The sequence below is a fragment of the Pseudoliparis swirei genome, chromosome 5 (genome assembly GCF_029220125.1).
Source record: "Pseudoliparis swirei isolate HS2019 ecotype Mariana Trench chromosome 5, NWPU_hadal_v1, whole genome shotgun sequence".
Classification (NCBI taxonomy): Eukaryota; Metazoa; Chordata; class Actinopteri; order Perciformes; family Liparidae; genus Pseudoliparis; species Pseudoliparis swirei.
Genome location: NC_079392.1, coordinates 4,988,698 through 5,009,529, shown reverse-complemented (window position 1 = coordinate 5,009,529; position 20,832 = coordinate 4,988,698). Strand labels below are relative to the sequence as shown.

At 42.6% G+C, this 20,832-nt stretch overlaps 1 protein-coding gene across 1 annotated transcript in view; it reads right to left on the bottom strand.

The window, feature by feature from the left end:
• syde2 (synapse defective 1, Rho GTPase, homolog 2 (C. elegans)) overlaps positions 1 to 20,832 on the bottom strand; it is a 55,122-nt gene that overhangs the window by 31,253 nt on the left and 3,037 nt on the right. The window contains exons 2-3 of the mRNA XM_056414672.1: positions 12,753 to 13,063; positions 11,035 to 11,416 (exon numbers count right to left, since the gene is read on the bottom strand). Of these exons, the coding sequence (XP_056270647.1) occupies positions 11,035 to 11,416; positions 12,753 to 13,063 (693 nt within the window). The remainder of the gene's footprint in view (positions 1 to 11,034; positions 11,417 to 12,752; positions 13,064 to 20,832) is intronic.

Genomic DNA, 20,832 nt, shown 5'->3' with positions numbered 1-20,832 from the left:
ACTTCCATGTCACAGCTTCTTGCCAATAATAGACACACAGAGGACGCTCTGAGGAGGGAGAACATGGGTGGAGGTGCAAACTCCCAAAAACAACATCTGGGGTGGGGTCGGGTACACAGAGCCTCTAGTCAGCTCTGGAACAAGCTTCTTTTTTCAAGGAGGGAAATTCCACACACATGATGAAAATATGTGAGTTCTTATACCATCTTAATTTCTCTCATGATATTACCAGTACAATAAGAAGGATGTGGATAATATAAGTTTTGTAATGTCTCAAAACTGCTGTTCAAATGTGTTTATATAGTAGTGTTTTGCTATTGTTTATTCATAGTTATGACACTCCTGTATCTACTTTAAAGTTGTCAGAATTTAAATATAAAAACACTGATGCTCAGGGCAGAGAAATGTTATTATTCACCATCTTTAAAAATAATTGCATCATGTTGATATGATTATGATCCTATTATGTGGTCTGAATTAATGTCAAATTATGATGAAAAAAATGACAAAAATAAGTACTATTGCAACAAAGGAGCCCAGTGCATTGCAGCGAACATAAACTACCCTTTTATATGATTTTACACATATTTGCCATGTTGTGATTATGGTACAATATTGTGTGAAATTGATGCCAATACAATACTTTCAGTTCCAATACTGAACCAATACTTTTTCTTTTTTTGTACAGCTTACTTTTGTTAAATAAAAACGTATTTTTTGTTGTAAGTATCAAAAAAGCCTTGATGTAAATATCGAAGTGAAGTATAAATAAACAATTTGGGGGAATGGCCAACAATTAGTCAATCACAGTCAATACCTGCTATATCAATATCGGAATAATACTGTCATCTTATTTCACTGATTGCAATCAAACTGCAGTATCACACCAATAATAATAATAATAATCATAATAATAATAATAATGTAGGACAGAGAGACACCATCAATGTCCAATTACTTGACTACATCCTATTTTTAATTGATTTTATTGATAATCGACATGAACTGGAGCAACATCCACAAGCCCTGTAAAGTTCATGACTGTTGCCTGGTTAATAACCGTGTCTCTACACACACACGCACAAACACACACACACACACACACACACACACACACACACACCAACAACCATGCAGCTGTGTCCTCTGTAGCCTTTGGCCTTGTGGCAGCAGCCAGGAGAGTAACGTGACACCTCTCTCGCTGAGGTTCAGGGGCGACGGCTTGACACCCAAATTCTCCAGGGCCATGTTCCAGGGTCAAAGGTCAAAGGGTCTGCATTTCTCCGGGTGACGGCCTGAGTTAGGTAACTGTGTGCTCCCCCCCCCCCCCATCACTTTAACGCGCACATGCACTCACCGTATTACCGTCACACAAAGCGAGAGTGCATGTAAAAAAAATGCATGCAATGAGACACACACACACACACACACACACATGCCCTCGATGACCCCGCAGGCCCCCCCTCAGGCACCCGGCCACTGACACCTCTTAACAAAGCCCAGGAATTTATGACGGGGGGCTTTACACAACGCTGGCACCACACAGGTGCAGGAGAAGGGTGTGTGTGTGTGTGTGTGTGTGTGTGTACAAGCTTGCGTGCCAAATGCGGTGTGCTGAACGAAAAGAAGAAAAAAAGAAAATCCGAAAGAGGAACCAGGGTGTGCTGACAAACAAGGGGGAGTGTAAATGAACCCGGTGAATGGAATACTCGTCCTGTCGTTTCTTCACTCGGCCTCCTCTTCCTCTCCTCCTTTCTGCCTCTAAATCATTCGCTGCTTTCAGGGGCGGCGTGGAGCCCGGGCCGTTTCATCACAATGGTTACCCAAAAAAAACTAAAAAAAGCTAATATATCCGAGCATGCGGCCCCTCTCACTAGCACAGCGTGGCCCCCTGCCAGAGTAGTAGCCCCTCGCGAAGCCTGCAGCTCTCGCCCGTCACTGCTGGACGACCTGCAGCGACACGAACCCAAACAACGACGAGTGTTGACGGTCGACTTATTTTTATCTTTCGGAGAAAAAAACACAGCTCGGAGCATTTCCGATCCGATTTGACTTGAATGAGTTTACAAGGGGGAACTCCTTTTATTGCGATAAACATCAATTAAATTGTAATGTTTTTTTAATCACAGAGTGGAATTTATTGCGAAGTGGCAACAAAGAGGCGGAGAGACGCCGACACCTTTTATAGCAGCGGTTGTCAAATGGGGGGTATACGTGTACCCCTGGAGGTACGTGAAGGCACTACACCTACATGAGATTTGTATAAATATATTTAAAATTAGCATACATTTCAAAAAATCATTTCAAAATAGATTCTAAGTGTAGGTTGATAAACAGAATTGTATATATTCTATATTAAATCGGACACTGATGGCTAGTCAGGGGGTACTTGGCTGAAAAAATATTTCACAGGGGGTTGAGAACCCAGTGCCTTATAGGATAAACTAAAAGTGCTAAAACGACAATTCGTTCAAAATAGTTTGACAAATGACAAACATGAAAGGGTTACTGCTGTAGTATAACAGTGGAGGCACACCACTGCATCCGCATCAACGGTTATGATCGTGTACCTCGACGACACTGCTGTTGGTTAGACCTGCAAATGTGAGATTTTCTACTTTTTTGTCAAAGTAAATTGAACATATATATATATTTTTTATCGTAAGTCCAGAAACAGGCAACCTAAAAAATATTCCCTTGGGCGTGTATGGGAAATTGTCACTGTTGTCTGCTAGCAAAACAACAGAAATGCCAAAAAGTTTAGTTTTTATCTGCCGAACTGTAAAACTGAGGATACAAGACTTGAGGCGTCAGCAGGAAGAATCCTGACACGCAGTATGCATAAATCGACGCAAGCACTTTTTCCCCAAATGCGAGTTTTAGGCAAACTATATATATATATATATATATCTGTAAAGTATGCTCAAGTACCCCTATTTGAGAACTACTGCACTAGTGTACAGAGATACAAATCCTTCACTCATCAAAACAAGAGACCGGAATAGTTTTCTCCAGCTGCTCTGGTAAAGAAATGAAAGATCAGAAGCAGGAAGAAACATCCATGAGAAAACCACGTGACCGCCAAACTCCACATCGAGCAGCGAGCTTCGAGGAATCCGCTCCGGTTTTTGAAGTGCTGCTCTCACAATGCCCCCCCCCTCCCCCACCCCTCCCCCTTCCGAGTTGTTGACTTTCTCCAGACCCGATCGTGCCACCGTCAGCCAAGATTAGATTCCGGCGTTTGAGCTCCCGAGAGCTTGAACTCTCATGTAACTTTAGCAGCCGGGAGGGTGGGGGGGTGGAGGGGGGACTCTTCAAAAAAAAACGTGGCTAGGGAGCGTGACCAAAACAACCCCCTGAAAATAGCTCCGATCCCATTCTGAGCGCCGGCCAAGTCAGATTCCCCAAACAGGCGCTCCAGAACAAGAGATTGGGGAACACACCATTGCTCACCACCAACACCCCCCCACCCCCCACCCCGAAGTCCATCAATGATTATTCTCCATACAAATGGAGCATTCAGATGGACACAAAAAGTCAGTCAATAGGCAGCACACGAGGAGTCTGGAGTGTATCCGGTGAGGGGGAAGAAGAACCAGCCAGCCGGACAGAGGGGAGCTATCGTGGCGGAGAGTCATCTCCATCCGCACCGCTTCATTAATTCAGCGGGCGCTCTCATTCGTGCTCGATCAACGGAAAGAAAAAAAAAGGGCCCGTCAAATCTTTACAGAGCGGAGTCTGTCAGGACTTTGTATATTTTGATTCGACTAAAACATCGTGGCGCTCGACACTGTGAGCTGCGCTCCTCGTGTTCTGGGCTCAAAGATACGGCTCGCAGAAAAAACCCATGAGTTGAGAAAGGTGTGTATACATATATAACGCCTTAAAAGGCGCGAGTGTTGTGCGTGTGTGATGTGATGACTGGGTGTTTTCTCTGTAGTGTGATGACTGGGTGTTTTCTCTGTAGAGTGATGCAGGTGTGTCTACATACAGATGTACCAGATGTGTGTGTGTTTAGGTGCATATGTAGACGTCTGCATAGGCAAAATGAGGTGAGCTCTTTTTATCTATTTTGATGTATTTATTTTCCTGTACTCTAGGTGGGTGGACCAGTGGGTTTGTTATCTTATATGTCAACAAAAAGATGGAAAACAATGGAAATAGTAGTTAAAGTAAAATGTTTACTGTGTTATGTACCTGTCAATATTTCCAAATAGAAAAACACATTCAAAAAGAGGTGAGTTGTTTTTAATATGCAAAACAACTGGAATGGCCCTTTAAGGATATCAATGGCGATGCAAAAATGTTATCGTTGCATCATGATTTTTTTTTTTACTAAAATAATATTGTCATTATCTACTAGCTAGAACTTGGCAAAGCATTTCTGACCAATAACCTTCCAAAAAATATAAATATTTAGTTACGGAAACATTCCTTATTTTTTTTTTTTTTGCATTTTCATTTGACAATCGATTATCATGGGAATACAAATATATATATATATATATATATATATATATTGTTCATTTCCTTAATTTGTTTGTTGTCAAATGTCTGCAAAATATCAATATTAAAAAAATATTAATTAATTAATTAAATTAAAAAAAGATGCTGATGCGCCGTAGTGACTAACATAATCGAGTTGCATACATATATATAGCTATTTTTATATTAAATTTCTTATGTTTTTTTATGGTTTATTTTAGTATTTCCATTTCTTTTAAGGCGTACGACAAGCTTTCCTGTCAGCGGACGGCTCGTGTTATGTAATTCACCGAACTGACGCCGTAAAGGTCGAGTTTATCAGTGGGAAATATACAAAAGCTTTTATTCAATGTTGTTTAGGTAATTATCCATATCCCCTAAAAACAGGCCCAGCTTGACCCTGCAGGACAATGAAGGAAACTCCTTTTCTCTCTCAACCATCCTCCACCCTCATGTGAGGGGAGGAGGAGCAAAGAGTCCCTCTGCAGCCAAGTTAACAGCGACCACAACACACACACACACACACAGACACACACACACAGAAACACACATAGACACACACACACAGATACACACACACAGACACACACGCACACAGACACACACACAAACACACACACAGACACACACACAGACACACACACAGACACACAAACACAAAGACACAGACACACAAACACACAGACACACACACACAAACACACAGACAGACACACACAGACACACCTGACGCACACACACACAGACACACACATACACACGAACACACACTCAGACACACACACAGACACACACCAATGTCCGTAGGTACGGAAGGTTTCTACAGGAAGCAACATTCCCACCTTTTCTTTTTGATTTGGCGCATTGCACCGACAACACACACACACACACACACACACACACACACACACACACAGTAATGAGAGTTTCCTCTTTTCAGTTGCAGTTAAGTGTGGGATGGCGTTGCCAAAGCCACAGGAATCAATTGTAAAGTCAACAGGCAGCCGAGGAGGGAGGCAGTTCCGGAGCAGGAGGGAGAAAAAAGAACAAACAACACTTCTGCTCCCGCATCTCAGCATCACAGCGACAAACAGTCAGCGCCACAGAGCTGCTCTACTCCCATGAAGCAGAAACTTATCACAGAACGGAAACACGGCCTTTGAACGCTCGCAGCTAGTCAAAATGTATCACTTAACCCTCCTATTACCTTTCGGGTCAATTTGACCCCATTACATTTTTAACGTCTCTAAAAAATGATTGACATCATTTATTTGCTTCATATTTCATGACTTTTCCTAATTTATTGGGGACAACTGGGAAAACATCAAAATTCACATGATGACATGTTTTCAATGTCCTGAACACAACTTGTACACATCGGTGTTCTTCGGGGTCAATTTGACCCCAGGCGGTTTTTCACCGTGTAAAACATCTAAGAACTAGAACGGGCACTCGGTAGAGCGCATACCTTCGCATATCACAAGGTTGGTCATTGAATTATGAACATTTTGGCATTAGTCGCATGCCAATTGGATAAAAATTGACCGCGCTATGGTAAAAAGAAGATTTTGACCTTTTCATGACCTTGACCTTTGACCCGATCAATCCCAAAATCTAATCAAATGGTCCCCGGATAATAACCAATCATCCCACCAAATTTCATGCGTTTCGGTTTAATACTATTTTAGTTATGCGAGTAACACACATACAAATAAATAAATAAATACATAAATAAATAAATGGCGATCAAAACATAACCTTTCGCATTTTCAATGCGAAGGTAAATATCAACATTTTACAAACATTGGTTTTGGTTGGGTATTATTGTTTTTTATTTAAAGGGCTGTTTAGGTAGTCAACAAACAAACATAAAGTACCTGACACTTAAACTTGGGAAACAATATTAATTCTAAGCATTTTCTGGAGGTTTAAAGGGTAAAAGATGTTAGTAACTTTGAAGGGAACAGGAGGGTTAAAAAAAAAAAAAGGTAGAACATTAAAAGAGCCCTTCTGTTCCCAGGAGCTCCGTTCAGACTGCTGAGCTATCGGCTGAAGCCTCCCGTCGTGTCCACTGCTCTGCTTCCCCAACATGATAAAGACCCTTACAGGGTTCCTTCACATGTTGAGCAATGGGTTTCCAGGACTTTTCCAGGAATTTAAACCAAATTTCCATGACCAAAATTTGTGAAATCTCAGTGTATACACGAGTATATACCTTAAATGACACAAATAGTTTGATTACAAATAATAACTATTGATATCAATGTTTATTCTTTTAAATCCAACTGTGTGAATGAATATATGAATATGACAAATTTCCATGACTTGTTAAAACATTTTTTAATTTTTTATTTAATTTGATTATTTCCAGGCTTGGAAATAACCATTTTTGAGTTCCATAACTCTTACAGGTTTTCCATAACCCTGCCTTATGACACTAATTTCCCATGGACTGCCTATTAGGAAAAGATTGCTATCTTAAAGGAACGGGCCGAAATAGCCAAAATACAATTAGCTCCATGCAGCTATGATTAGTGTCTTTCCGGTCCCGGGAAACACTGAGATTAATTCAGGACTGGTTTAATCCTAATCCTACGAGGAGAAACTCTGGAGAGTTTCACTGAGCCAAACGTGATGTCACACAGAAAGAGAAGAAGAAGGAGTTTGATACCGATCAATGAGGGTGAAGGAATTAATCAGGAGCCAATCAAATGTCCCAGATTTATTATGGGACATAATGCAACACCTCAAGAGGTTAAGAACTTTACACTCTGTATATGTATGTATGTACGGAAAACCACAGCCTCCATCTTTATAGCAACAGGGCTCAATAACATTTAAACGGTTGTATTTCGCAGAAGAAAGAAAAAAACATGTCTGAGCTCATTTCACGCTCAATTCCTGCAGTAAACTGCGGCGGCGGAGACTAAAAGCTTAAGTATTAGACTTCCAGACGATTCGGCCTCGCTTTGTGCTCCTGCAACTAGAAATGTCTGTTGCGTGCCACGGAAAAAAGTGTTGTCAAAAAGTCGTAATTATAGGCTCAGCTCCGAGATGTGCCAATTGGTTCAAACTACCATGTTGCCACATCAGAGAGAACCAAAAAAAGTCGGAAGTCAGAAGAAGATAATAAATAAACCCCAGATCGAGCTTATTAAGAGACGGGGAGCCGTGTGCTGGCTGTCATCGCCACGCCGACCACCGGAGACCGGGGGAGTCAACGATCTCACACGCTTCAATTAATTTATGTTAATTCTGCAGGTCTTTCATCATTATTGCTCATGAGCAAGCTTTTCAAGGCGAGAAGTCTCTAAAGAACCTTCAACCTTTTGATAAACCGCCCTATTTTTGGAGGTTTCTGCTGGGAATAACATACCCAAACTAAAAAAGGGTGTCTCTCTGCAACCGCACACGCTATTTGAATAATGTTGGTGTTGTAATAAAGGCAACACATGTGAGCTTTTGGTCAGATGTGTACATATTGGTATATATGTTACTGGTTAAGAGTAGATAAAGATGAAACACAGCAAAAATAGAAGTTTTAGGTTCGCCTAGAAGAAGAAAAAAGCACCTTCAGGATGATTATCTCTTGGAAGGATGCACAGAAAAGGTCTAAACTAACCCAGATAATAACACAATTTGTGAACAGTCTCTTGCAACATTTTGACATTGAGAAAAAGTTAAGCAGAAAAATAGTTAGAGTTTTAAGTAAAAAGAATTTAGGCAAGTTCTCTCAAATGTGCATTTGGGTACATTTGAGCACCATCCGTGCCATTTGAATTTTCTCACGTACCAAACCATATATTCCACTTGTATATTACTTATGGTGTCAAATACATCTAAATACAGCAGTCTTTGGCTTTACAGTCGTGAACCATCAATTTTACAATGTTCACGCGCTGCAATCACAAGTAAATGGATATTCTTTCCGACGAGGAATGCTTGTTGAATTCCTCCTGGCCAATGTGTGTCTGGGTTGAACTAAAGAGCAACGCTGATATGGAGCGATATGAATAGACAGCCTGTCTGCTCCTATCAACCAGAGATAGAACTAGAAAGAAACAGGAGCCATGTGGCTACATGTGTATCTTAAAACTCAGCAATTGTCATGATCCGGAGTTTTTGTGTCTTATTTTGAAGGCTCTGTCCCTCGTGTCCTCTGTTTCCCTGCACTTACTGTCCCTGTGATCAGGGTTGCCAGGTCTGTGTGACAAAACCAGCCCAATGGCCAATCAAAACCAGCCCAAACCAGCCCAATGGCCAATAAAACAAGCCCAAAAAACAAGCCCAATATCAGAACTCAAAATATGCCTGTGCCAAACCATATACACTGCTTTTAAAGTCCAACAGCATTGCTATCATTGCCAAATGTATTGTAATATCTACAAAGTAACACCAAATGGTTAGTATGCCTGCATTAAAAGCAGTTTTCCCGAAACAGTTATTTCACTTAGGTCCTAAAATGGCCTTGTGTAATTAGATACAGTATATTATCATAAATAAAATATAGCTCTGTGAAGGAGAAGTATTGCATCCATCGGTTGCGAGCCCGATACATCGTTTTGGACACAGCTTGCATTCTTGCAAAAAATTCAGCAATGCTTCTGTTATTGAATTGGCATCTCCGCCGTCTAAATTTTTGATACCAGCAAAAGTAGACACAATGCGCTGCTGTGTTTGGCTGTAGTATCTTATGACAACAGCAAGCTGTTTTTGCATGCCCACGTCGGTACTTTCATCGATAATTAAAGAATACAGTTCTTCCCCTATATCCTTTAGTTTAGAAGCTGGTGCTGCATGTCTGGGCCGATTACATTGTTTATGAGTGCAGAGCATTTCGTCCTGTGCAGTTTGATGTCCTTCTGTGCAATTTCACCAACAAGCTCTCCCAGGTGATCCACTGTCAAAATGCTTGAATGGCAAGCAATGTGCGCTGTCATTTTAAGCTCGGCTAACTTCACAGAGTGGTCAATTCTCACTGTGGTTATGCCACTGTCAAACAATGTACGCACTCGACAACTGGAGAACGGAGCAGCATTTCGAATGTGTTTCCCCGTTTTGCTGTGGTTTTGGAGATCACTGTAGTGCGCACGAATCTCGGTTTTGCAGTACCGACAAAAAGCTTTGGTATCATCCCCAGCCACACGTTCTATCCATTCTTTAATTCCGTTTTCACTTTCCCATTCTTTCGTATATTTCTTCCCGTATTTAGCCCACTTACCGGGTGGCATGTTTCTCCAGTGTAGCTAGCTACACTAACTACCAGACCAGAGTTGGGATCGAGCGGGTCGCGGGAGACTGAGAGCGGCGAGAGCTTTAGGTGCGTGTGTGTATGTGGGCGTGTCCCATGTCCATGTGTGTACGTGCTGATCTGGAGTCAGTTTGGTAGGATTTGGGTAGAAATAAATTATTTCATTTAAAATGTGGATTTTTATTTAAAGATATTCATGTAATTTGCATGCAAAATAGGTCGACCCGAACCAGCGGACAAAAAATTCAACCCCCGGCAACACTTCAAAAGTAGTCCAATTCCGCGGGAAAACCGCGGACCTGGCAACACTGCCTGTGATCGTCTGCCCTGATTGTTTTCACCTGTGTGATTGCTGCCCCCGCCCTCATTGCATCCACCTGTGTCTCGTTCCCTGGTGTCCAATCACCTGCTTCCCTGTGTAATTAAACTGTTTGTCTCATTCCTCAGTGTTGGTTTGTACTGTTTAGTTTATGTCTGTGTTTGATCTGTTTTTTTAGTTAAAAAGATTAAATATTCTGTGGAAAATAGTTAGGGCTCTCTGCACAGCCTCTCTCTCTCTCTCTCTCTCTCTCTCTCTCTCTCTCTCTCTCTCTCTCTCTCTCTCTATTTCATGTCCTCTCTCATCTCTCTTTCGCTCTTTCCCTGTCCTCTCTCTCTCTTTCCCTGTCCTCTCTCTCTTTCCCTGTCCTCTCTCTCTCTTTCCCTGTCCTCTCTCTCTCTCTCTCTCTTTCCCTGTCCTCTCTCTCTCTCTGTCCTCTCTCTCTCTCTCTCTCTTTCCCTGTCCTCTCTCTCTCTCTTTCCCTGTCCTCTCTCTCTCTTTCCTGTCCTCTCTCTCTTTCTTTCCCTGTCCTCTCTCTCTCTCTCTTTCCCTGTCCTCTCTCTCTCTCTTTCCCTGTCCTCTCTCTTTCCCTGTCCTCTCTCTCTCTCGCTCTCTCTCTTTCCCTGTCCTCTCTCTCTCTCTCTCTCTGGCTACAACAGCCATCCGGCCAGCAATACTCTTATTTCTGGTGCCATAACATCCTGGACTTGACGCCGAAATACTTTCCGGCGCTCTAAATAGAGCTGCAGTGAACCAGGAATCACCTGCAGCTAAATAAAGTCTGTTGATTGGGAAACGGTTTCAACGGCTGTAATTAGTGCGCCGCCGCAAAAATCTGCACAGAGAGACGAGAAAACCGACAGACGGTAATTGGCCTTCGAGCATTTTTGGGCCCAAAGTGAGACTGAATGGAGAGAAAAAAGTCGACAGAAAGCAGGAAGGGAGATAGAAATGCGCGTCTTGTCTCTTGTCTCTTTACCTGTGGCTTTGCTGGTGGAAGCCCCGCCCCCCTCCTCCTGGGGTTTGCACGCGACCATCTGTCTGTGCAGATGTGGAGCATCTGTGTGATGTGCAGCGTTCCCCTGACTCCCGTCTCCCGGACCGCTTTCGCCGACTGCCTCCGGCCCGGCGGCGCCGTGACCCGCGTCCCCTCCTCCTCCTCCTCCCCTGCTGCCGGGCCTCCTCTGGGACTCGGCGCCGGGGGGAACCCGCAGTCGAAAGGAGGCTCGCTGAGACGTGTCCGGTTCCTCGTCCTCGGGGATCGGGTTGTACCAGATCTCTCCTTCGTCGTCGGCGTCGTTCTCCTCGGCCGGGTCCACGCTGCGAGGGTGAGGAGGCGCCTTGGCCTGACCCGCGGCGATCTGGGCCGAGACGAGACGTTTCCTTTTCAACTTTTGTTTTGTATTGAAAAGGCAACCATGAACATTTTGTCGTTTTGAGTGGAAAGACTAAAGAAAGCGTGATGTCACCCAAACCACCGTCCCACGTCACTTTTCTTTCTTTACGACATTTAGATGAGGAGATTGATACCGCTCAGATTAGGACATCTACATATTTGTTTTGGGGGGGGGGGCATTTTTTGCCCCCACTGTATGAAATCTACCGCTGTTGGACTTGTTTTTATGTTGATGTTCTGTTTTAATGTTGTTACCTTCGCATTGAAAATGCGGAAGGTTATGTTTTGATCGCCGTGTATTTATTTATTTATTTGTATGCGTGTTATTCGCATAACAAAAAAAGTTTTAAACCGAATCGCATGAAATTTGGTGGGATGATTGGTTATTATCCGGGGACCATTTGATTCGATTTTGGGATCAATCGGGTCAAAGGTCAAGGTCATGGATAGGTCAAAATCTTCTTTTTACCATAGCGCGGTCAATTTATATCCAATTGGCATGCAACTAATGCCAACATGTTCATAATTCAATGCCCAATGTTGTGATATGCGAAGGTATGCGCTCTACCGAGTGCCCGTTCTAGTTTCTATCTGCTTTTATCTTTTATTCTGTATTATTTTATTGTAAAGTGACCTTGGGTGACTTTAAGCGCCTCCAAATGAAATGTATTATTATTAGTATTATTATTATCTAAGGGCATTTAAAAAGGAACTTGTGAAATAACATTTAACCATTGCTCAAAATAAAAAAATATACTTATATAGGCTTATAAAGTATGAGCAATTGTCTTAAAAATGGAAATAAGACGATTACGCAGTAGTCTACAGATTCAAAGTGTTTTCTTCGATTTTTTTAAAACAAAAAACAAACAGAAAACATAAATCAGACAATCATATTCAATTGTATTCTTATTTCTTTGTGGTTATTTATTATTACATTTACTATTAAACGTATTTCTTTGATTTTACGGCAAAAATCAAAACAAGACATGGCAACTGGGCCGGGTCACATAGGTTACGTTCATAAAATTCTGAGTGGAAAATCTGGGGGCATTTTCTGCCCCTCTCCTTGTGATATCAGTGGCACAATTATATTTATTAAGGGCAGTTTCTTCCCATTTCCCCTCGTGTATTTCTGACACTGATACCACTGTCATGCATGCTTAGCATACAGACTGGAATCGGCCTGACTCCATCCAAAGGGAACAAAAAAACATGATGTTTGTCTGCTCCATGGATGAAGGACAACATATTACCAGATCTCTCGCAACAGAGAGAGAGAGAGAGACCTCGAGGCTGACCTGAGGCAGGGGCAGGCGGGCTGGTCGTGATGGAGCTCCCCCCGAGTGTCTCAGGTGGTCCGGAGAGGGGCTGGGAGGAGGCGGCGGCTGATGGGAGCCCTCCTCCTCAGCTCCTCCCGGCGTTCCCTGCAGCTCGTCCTTGGCGCAGGGATTCCTCCCGAGGGAGCTCTGCTGCAGCCAGTTGCGCTTCTTGGAGACGGTGATGGTGGTGAGCGGTGGGCGCCACGACGACGAAGGCGATGACGAAGACTCGCCGGCCCTGCCCGCCTCTCGGCCGTTGGCGCAGGGGGTTTGGACGTTCTCGACGAAAGCTGAGGAGGGCGTGATGGAAAAGAGAGAAAGGAGTGAGAAGAGGGACTCACTCCTCTTCGTGGTTCATGGAGTCGTGATTGAAGGGAAGTGGAACGGCTGGATCTGATGTTTGATTTCAAACTGTTGACGCGGAAGAAAACATCTGCATCAAGAAACCACAGGGGTGGAAATGCTGAGTAATAGGTTTTATGGTTGTTCTCATCGTCAGCCACATCTTTTGTTTTTTATCTTAATTGATTGTGATATGCTTTAGAACTTTAGCATATTTGATTTTTATGACCACAGTCCCCTTGATGCACTTCTCCCCCCCCCCCTCTCCCTTTTCTCTTCAGTGATTCCTCATTTCAGGAGCGTCAAGGCTTTCAATTTTAAAAAAGAGATAAGGGGAGATAGCGAGGGATTGAACACACGGCACATCTTCCATCACAGCGACTGGGAAAAGAGCGAGAAACCGCTCTGACATTACAGCTGTCAAAATAAGAGGGGAGGGTGTGTGTGTGTGTGTGCGTGTGCGTGTGTGTGTGATAATAAGTACAGCAAGTTGCAATCGGTGTTGTGGAAAAAGGACCAATTGGGATGGTGATGTGGTCCCTTAATATCCCAAAAGAGGGCATTAAAAGAGCTGCATAGCTTTACGTGTGTTATTGGATTATTCTATGTTTCCCAATCAGAAAGTAAGAACTGTTTTTTAGATTACAGATTGAAAAAAAAAACTTTGAAAATCATCAGGCTTGCTTTTTTTTTTTTACAGGGTTTGATGAGAAGATACAGCGGGGAGAAAAACAACCTCTGAGCGTGTGTGTGTGTGTGTGTGTGTGTGTATCTGTGTGTGTGTGTGTGTGTGTGTCTGTGTGTGCGTGTGTGTGTGTGCCCGGCAGAGCGAGGTGCTGAGGGTCTTGCTCTGACATGTACAGCCAGGCTGGTGTAAAAGAGTGTTTTGATCCCCGGCGGCTCCCAGACGAGCGAGGCCCCCCCCCCCCCCCCCCACATAATATATAATGACAACTTCTACTTTCCTCAAGGAAATGCATTTCAGCCACCAAATTACAGACGTGGGAACTTTAGGAAATCAAAAATCCAACACAGGGCATCGTGCGTTGTGCGTGAGTATAGTCGTGGTAATAAAAAAAATGTGAATACAGAAGAAGAAAAAAAAATACGCTTTGTATTTTTAATCTGGAAGCAGTCAAAGGGGAAGTGAACTGAAGTACAGAAAAACAAATCACATGGTTTCAAATTACGTAACTTCGACTCGGTCGATTTTAAACTGTGGTTTTTTTTTTTTTTTGCTCGGTTGCTTTTATTGACGAAGCCCTGAAAGCGGCAGGGAGAGCGAGCGGAGGATTTACTTTCCTCTGGAAGTCTACCAGCCAATCTTAACTAATTAGGCATTTTGTATTTTAATCGAGCAACTCTTCAAAATGCCTCGAAGTTGTGTCACATTTTGAGAAATCTGATTTTTTTTTTTAAAGATAAGCTGGGATGGAATTGCTTCTGGGATGCCATTCCTTCGTGTTCCAGCTGATTATGTATATTTAAAAAAACCGGAGTACATAAAACAGATGTCAAGAATAGAGGCCGCTTTTGAAGCATTCCTCGTCACCACAGTGTGAGAAAAAAACCCACGACAAGAACGCAACTCAAAACGGACCTCAACACTCAAAAAAGAAGCACATCTTTAAGCACTTCTTGTTTTCGGCTCTGTTTAATTTAAGGAAGCTTTTCCAGGGGCAGAAACATGAGCCGTCAGTCGTGTGTTTGCTTTAGCCTCCTCGATGTTATAATGTGTTCACGGGAGATCGGGAGCTAAAAACATGTGCCGACCGCTGAGCGACGGGGGAAACACGCACGTATGTTCCAGCAGGGGTTAATGTGAAGGCTCGAGCCGGCATGCTGTAATAATCTGTTCTGGTGGTTTTTGTGTTTTCATCTCTTCTGGTCTGGAGTAGGGATGGGTATCGTTTTTGTTTTTTTCCGATAACCGGTGCTAAACCGGTACTTTTAAAACCGATACTTAAAAAGCTCATAGCTCGTAGCGTAAACATGGCTATAATGGATAATTTATTATTTGTTGGCCTACTTTTATGAATGCAAGACTTGCAATCAACATTACAGTTCTAATCTGAGTCAAGGCTGCTCTTGTCATCATCGGTCTCCACGTATATCTCCATATTGGCACTGGTTTTCGGAGTTCCTCGTAACCCTTTAAACATTGTCCCTATGCAGTGCTTCTACTTATATTTCAATCAACATGAAACCTACAGTAAAAAAAAAAATCCTGCAGTACGATTTTTTTACAAAATTCAAATCGGCGGAAAATCTAAGTAGGCGGAGCTTGTGGTCATAATGTGATTTTTTTTGTAGAGCAGGTCCAAGCGAACATGTATGCCAAATTTCACGTCAATCGGTCATTGGGTGCAATAACTGCGATAAAAAAAAGAACGCACAATAGGGGGCGCTATAGAGACATTTCTTTAGAAACAAATACAAAAACTCAAATCTAAAAATGTTCACCAGTCTGGATATGCATGTGGAATTTCACTTAGTTGGGGTATGCGGTGTGCGGCCAGACGCGTTTCTTTACGCCTAAGAAGAAGAACTCTATGAAAAACAAAAGGGTCCTCTACGACGAAGTCGTCACGAGGACCCTAATGAAGATATTTTTGAACACTCGCCTTGTGGTTTACGAAATAAATCTCCGAAGGCCTTTTTAAGACGGATCCAAAACAACTTGGGAGTGTTTAGCCTATGGAATCGAGAGTTTATTCACTTCAAATGAAAATGAACTGATATATTATTTTTAAACACTGGATTTAAAAGTCATTTCGAGACACAGACACAAAAGAAAAATTTAAATTCCAACAGGTAGAAGCTCAGTTTTGATTTACGGCCTTAGCCAACGATGAACTACCGCACACACTCGTGGATGGGGAATAATGGATACGTTGGAGGAAAACAGTGCAGAAGAACTTGAGAGAGGGGGATAGATTTATGAAAAACAGTGCAGCGGACTCTCTCCTGCTGACGCTCGAGTCGGTAACACATGCCTGGAAAGAGAGCCGAGGCGGTTGTGCGTGAAGTTGTTGTCGGCATGCCTTCGTCTTTCAGGGGTCTTTCGTAACTGGAGGAGGAAGCGTGTTCCGACACGAGCGGCATTCCAGACCACAGCTCCGGGGTTTACTGCCTCGCTGTGCCGACTCCTTCCACCGGCGCCCCGCTTCCCTCCCGGAGCGACGGGGGGGGGGGGGGGGGCTCCTCGCGTTGTAACTTCGAGGAGGGAGAATTGAGCCATTTCTTTTACATGGTGTCAGATAGCAAACCGTCACAACACTGTCTGGCTCCTCTCTACATCAGTGTGTCAGCATTGCCCCCCCCCCATGTCACTGCTTTTGATAGGTAAAGATATCTATGATTGATTGATCAGAAAAAAATTGTGTCCGCTTTTCTTTTTTCTTCTTCTTGTCTTTAAACTACAAGTAATTTACAGATAGCAAGGGGAACTGTTTTTACAAGATAATCGAAAGAAGTTCATTCAAATACTCAAATAAAAATGTTTTTTTGACACCGGTGGAACGATGAGGTGTTTGTATCAGCTTCAACGATTAGCTGATGTATCCATTAGCTGATTGATTAACAGTGAATGTGTTAAGAAAAATGTCTTCAGGTTTGGGATTTGCATGTTTTTCTGACTTAACTGATTATAAACTGAAAATATTGGACCGAAAAAGCCATTTAAAAGATGTCGCCTACAGGCTTTAGGAAGTTGGGGTCTATACTTTTCACAATAATTGAGCTTTATTTATTATTGTAAGCCGGGAAGGATTCCTCGAATTCTTGAAAGCTGAGTCTTTCAAGAAATTTGGATTCATGCCAATTATTTAGGTATTTGTTCTTTAGCAGGAGAGACCGATCCTACACGCTGAACTCGCCGATGCAACACGAGGCAAAGAAGAAGAAGAAAGAGAAGAGAAATTTCCATAACGGAGCAAACATCTCTTGGCTCCCCTGTGCAGCGATGGCATGAAGATGATGTGTTCAGGGCACACACACACACACACACACACACACCCCTGACCTGAAGGTAGCAGATGGCCAGAGCACATAATACAAGGGTGCACGTCTGTGTGAGAACCATCAAGAGAAAACAAGAGAGGGAGAGGTGGACGGGGAGGAGCGATATGGGTTTGCGAAAAGAATGCAAACATATAAAGAAAAAAAAATCTAATTTCCTGGTGTTGCCGGTATGGACCCGTGCCACATGAGCGTGCCAGAAACCCCAATTATATTCCTCGTCTTAATCTTCCGAATCTCTCTCTTCTCTAAGACAAAACACTGGATCCACTTTCCCATCGGCTTTTCTTCCATTTCCTGAATTCCTTCGCTTTTGATAAGTGCAGCTAGTTTTCCTCCTCTCCATACAGACAAACGCTGTGTTGTGTATACAGAGTTTCATGCCCTCAAACCCCCCCTCCCCCTCCCCCCCATCAGAAGGAATCTTCTGCCGTGTGCCGTGCATTCCCGTTGACGCTCATTCATATGGTGATGAGGATTCTCAATGTAGATTTTCTTTCTTTTCACACCCGTGCGGGGCTGAGATCGTCCGGGGTTGCGTCGCACGTCAACGCTTTGCATCCGCGTCGCGTCTTCGAAACCCAAATTATGTTCGATGTTGCAGCTCGTTCACCGTCTTGTCCCGAAATAATAATTATGAAAACATTTTAAGAAGGGGGACTGTACAAAAGCACACTTAACAATGGGGCCCAATTAGGTGCAAAACACTGTTAATTGTAAGACAAGTCCTTGAAAGGCCCTTCAGCAACGCTTTGTGCAGGAGCTGCCACCTAATGAACACAATCCAGAGCGTTTTAATGATAATCCGTCAGTTAAAGTGCAGACGCACGAGACAACACCAATTTATGTGGAAAAAAAACCCGACAACTCTGAAGCTCAGGAACAAGGTTTCTGGCACGACGCAGAAAACAAAGGGCCACATCGCTCTGATATGACAGCAGTCAAGGGGGGAACACATACCACCTGAACGTGTCTCTTATTATAGCTTTGAACCTCCCAAGTAAAGCAATAATTAATGTAATTAAAATGTTGAGCAATGTTTGCCTCCTAATCTTTGCTTCATATTTGAGCAATTATGGATGTTTAATAGCTGTGATTTCGTCTCTTGAGTCCTTTCTCGTGTCTCTCCGGTGAATATGAAGCGGCAACTAGCGGCCAGTTAGCTTAGCGCAAAGACTGAACACAGGGGGGAAACGGCTCGCGCGGGACTGTCCGAAGAAACAACAGCTAGCTCGGCATTTAATGCTACAGCTAAGCTAACCAGCTGCTGGCAATAGTTTCATATTCTTTTTTAAAAAATTTTTTTTAGATTCTTCTCGTATCTGTCCGGTGAATATGAAGCGACAACCAGCGGCCAGTTAGCTTAGCTTAGCGCAAAGTCTGAAAACATGGGAGAAACATTTGTCTTCGAGAAGAGAACAATTCTGAAGATTAAGAGAGGAATATATGTTGCCTCTTACGCGCGCTGATTAGCATCTCATATGTTTAAAAACAACAACAACAAATACCACGCTAGCTGGCTCGGTCTTTTACGCTACAGCTAAGCTAACCAGCCGCTGGCAATAGTTTCACATCCAACAGATATGAGTTGGTATTGATCTTTTCATCCGACTCTATGACATTTTGGGAGAGTATTTCGAGCCACGCAAACACGGTGTGAGCATCTGCCTCACTCCTGTTTGCGGTGTGAATATTTGCTTCATATTTAAGCAAATATGCCTTTTTATATTTGTCCAAATAAGCTGTGATTTAGCCTCTTGAGACTCTTCTCACATCTGTCCGGTTAATATCATCTCACGCTCCTCGGTTTTGCGGTGTGTGTCTACGCCTCACTCTCAACGTCAGCTTTGACTGACATCCTGACTTCAGGTCCGGCCAAAACATGAATCCCGGATCCCGACTTGCCCTCCGGCAAGCCGAACCTCGACCACAGCGATGCAAAACTCAACTATAAATCCTCCGAGTGCAACTACAAACACGCATGCACACACCGGAGATGTGCGTATGCATGCTCGTGTGCACAATATACCTCACCCACGCGTAGACATACAACCTGACACGCACACACACATAGCTGTGGCTGATAAGCAACGTGTAGGACAAGTCAGAACAGAAATAAATTAGCACCAGTGTAATCGAGCCAATATTATTGTCCAATGACTTTATAGTGAAATTTAATTTCCAAGAAGCACTCAGGGGGAAGAGCAGGACTATTTTTAGAAAGCTAGGATTATATAAATATTTGCGTTCATTAAGAATAAAGCGATAAACTCAATGAAGAGTTTCAAGCCAAGACAAGCAATTCACTGGAGCTTTTGAGAGCTTTGGCATTTCTTCTTCTTCTTCTTTTTTTTTTTAAATGGCTCTTTGTGAGGTGCTGAGAGGCCCACAGTGGCAAGATAAGCCCAGAGCTGACCTTAATAAATGCCTAATCGCCCTTCATTTTGTTCGTTCATGGCAAGGAATTAAGTGACACAACGCAAACAAGTTAAACAACGGGAATGGCATCCTAAATATTCAATCCAGAGTCTCTTTAAAATGCAAGTTACCGGGGAGCTGTCCAGAGCAAACGACTGGGGAGGAAGGCAACATGGCAGCCCAACCCCCCCCCCCCCCCCTACACACACACACACACACACACTACCACAGAGAATAACTGCAGTGGCTTCTCTACCCTTTTTGGATTCCTCTGGCTACAGCTGTGGAAAAGTTCAGTGGGGATAGAGAAGGGAAAGCTGAGCGAAAATGGGGGAAAATATGAGAATCGAGTGAGGAAAGAGACCTTGGAAAAACCCCGAATATCCTATCTTTATTTGAAATACAACATGGCAGAGGAGAGAGTTTGAGTGGTAAAAGATGGGGAGCTATGTCAGGCCAAGTTACAGCGGGAAGTCAAACACACAGCCGCGGCCTCAGAGATCACGCTCTACTTCTAGCTGCACAGCGCACTGACAGTGGGTTTTTGGGGTTTTCAAGTGAATTATTTATAAAACAATTCTTGAGAGTTATAAATGTAATTAAAAACGTATTAATATGGAAGATGTATGTGGTAGTATATATAAATATATTTTGTTTTTTATTTTGTTTATTGTTGTTTTTTTGTTGTTTTATTTTCTTCTTTATTTTATATTAATTTTCTGATTTATTTTGATTTCAATTCAGGATAGGAATTTAGAAGCATTTTTTGCTTCTACCTATACCTTTTCAGTCTTTCTCTTTTGTATATTATATCGGATAATATTGTATTGTATTTGATTTGATTGACTGAATAAAATACACAAACAAACAAACAGTCAACACACACGCGCACACACTGGCACTCACAAGCGTGCACACACACACACACAGACACAGAGTAGTAGAATTTAAAAAAAGGTGGTGACATCTCATTGATCCATTATTGTGATGTGTATGTGGTAGTATATAAATAGTTTTTTATTTTGTTTATTGTTGTTTTGTTGTTTTATTTTCTTCTTTATTTTATACTAATTTTCTGATTTATTTTGATTTCAATTTAGGATAGGAATTTATATTATATAGGATAATATTGTATTGTATTTGATTTGATTACACACACACACACACATACAGACACAGAGTAGTAGAATTTAAAAAAAGGTGGCGGCATGTCTTTTGATCCACACTGGTCCATTTCCACATTGTGCGTGCAACACATGTCAATACAAAGTTTACACAC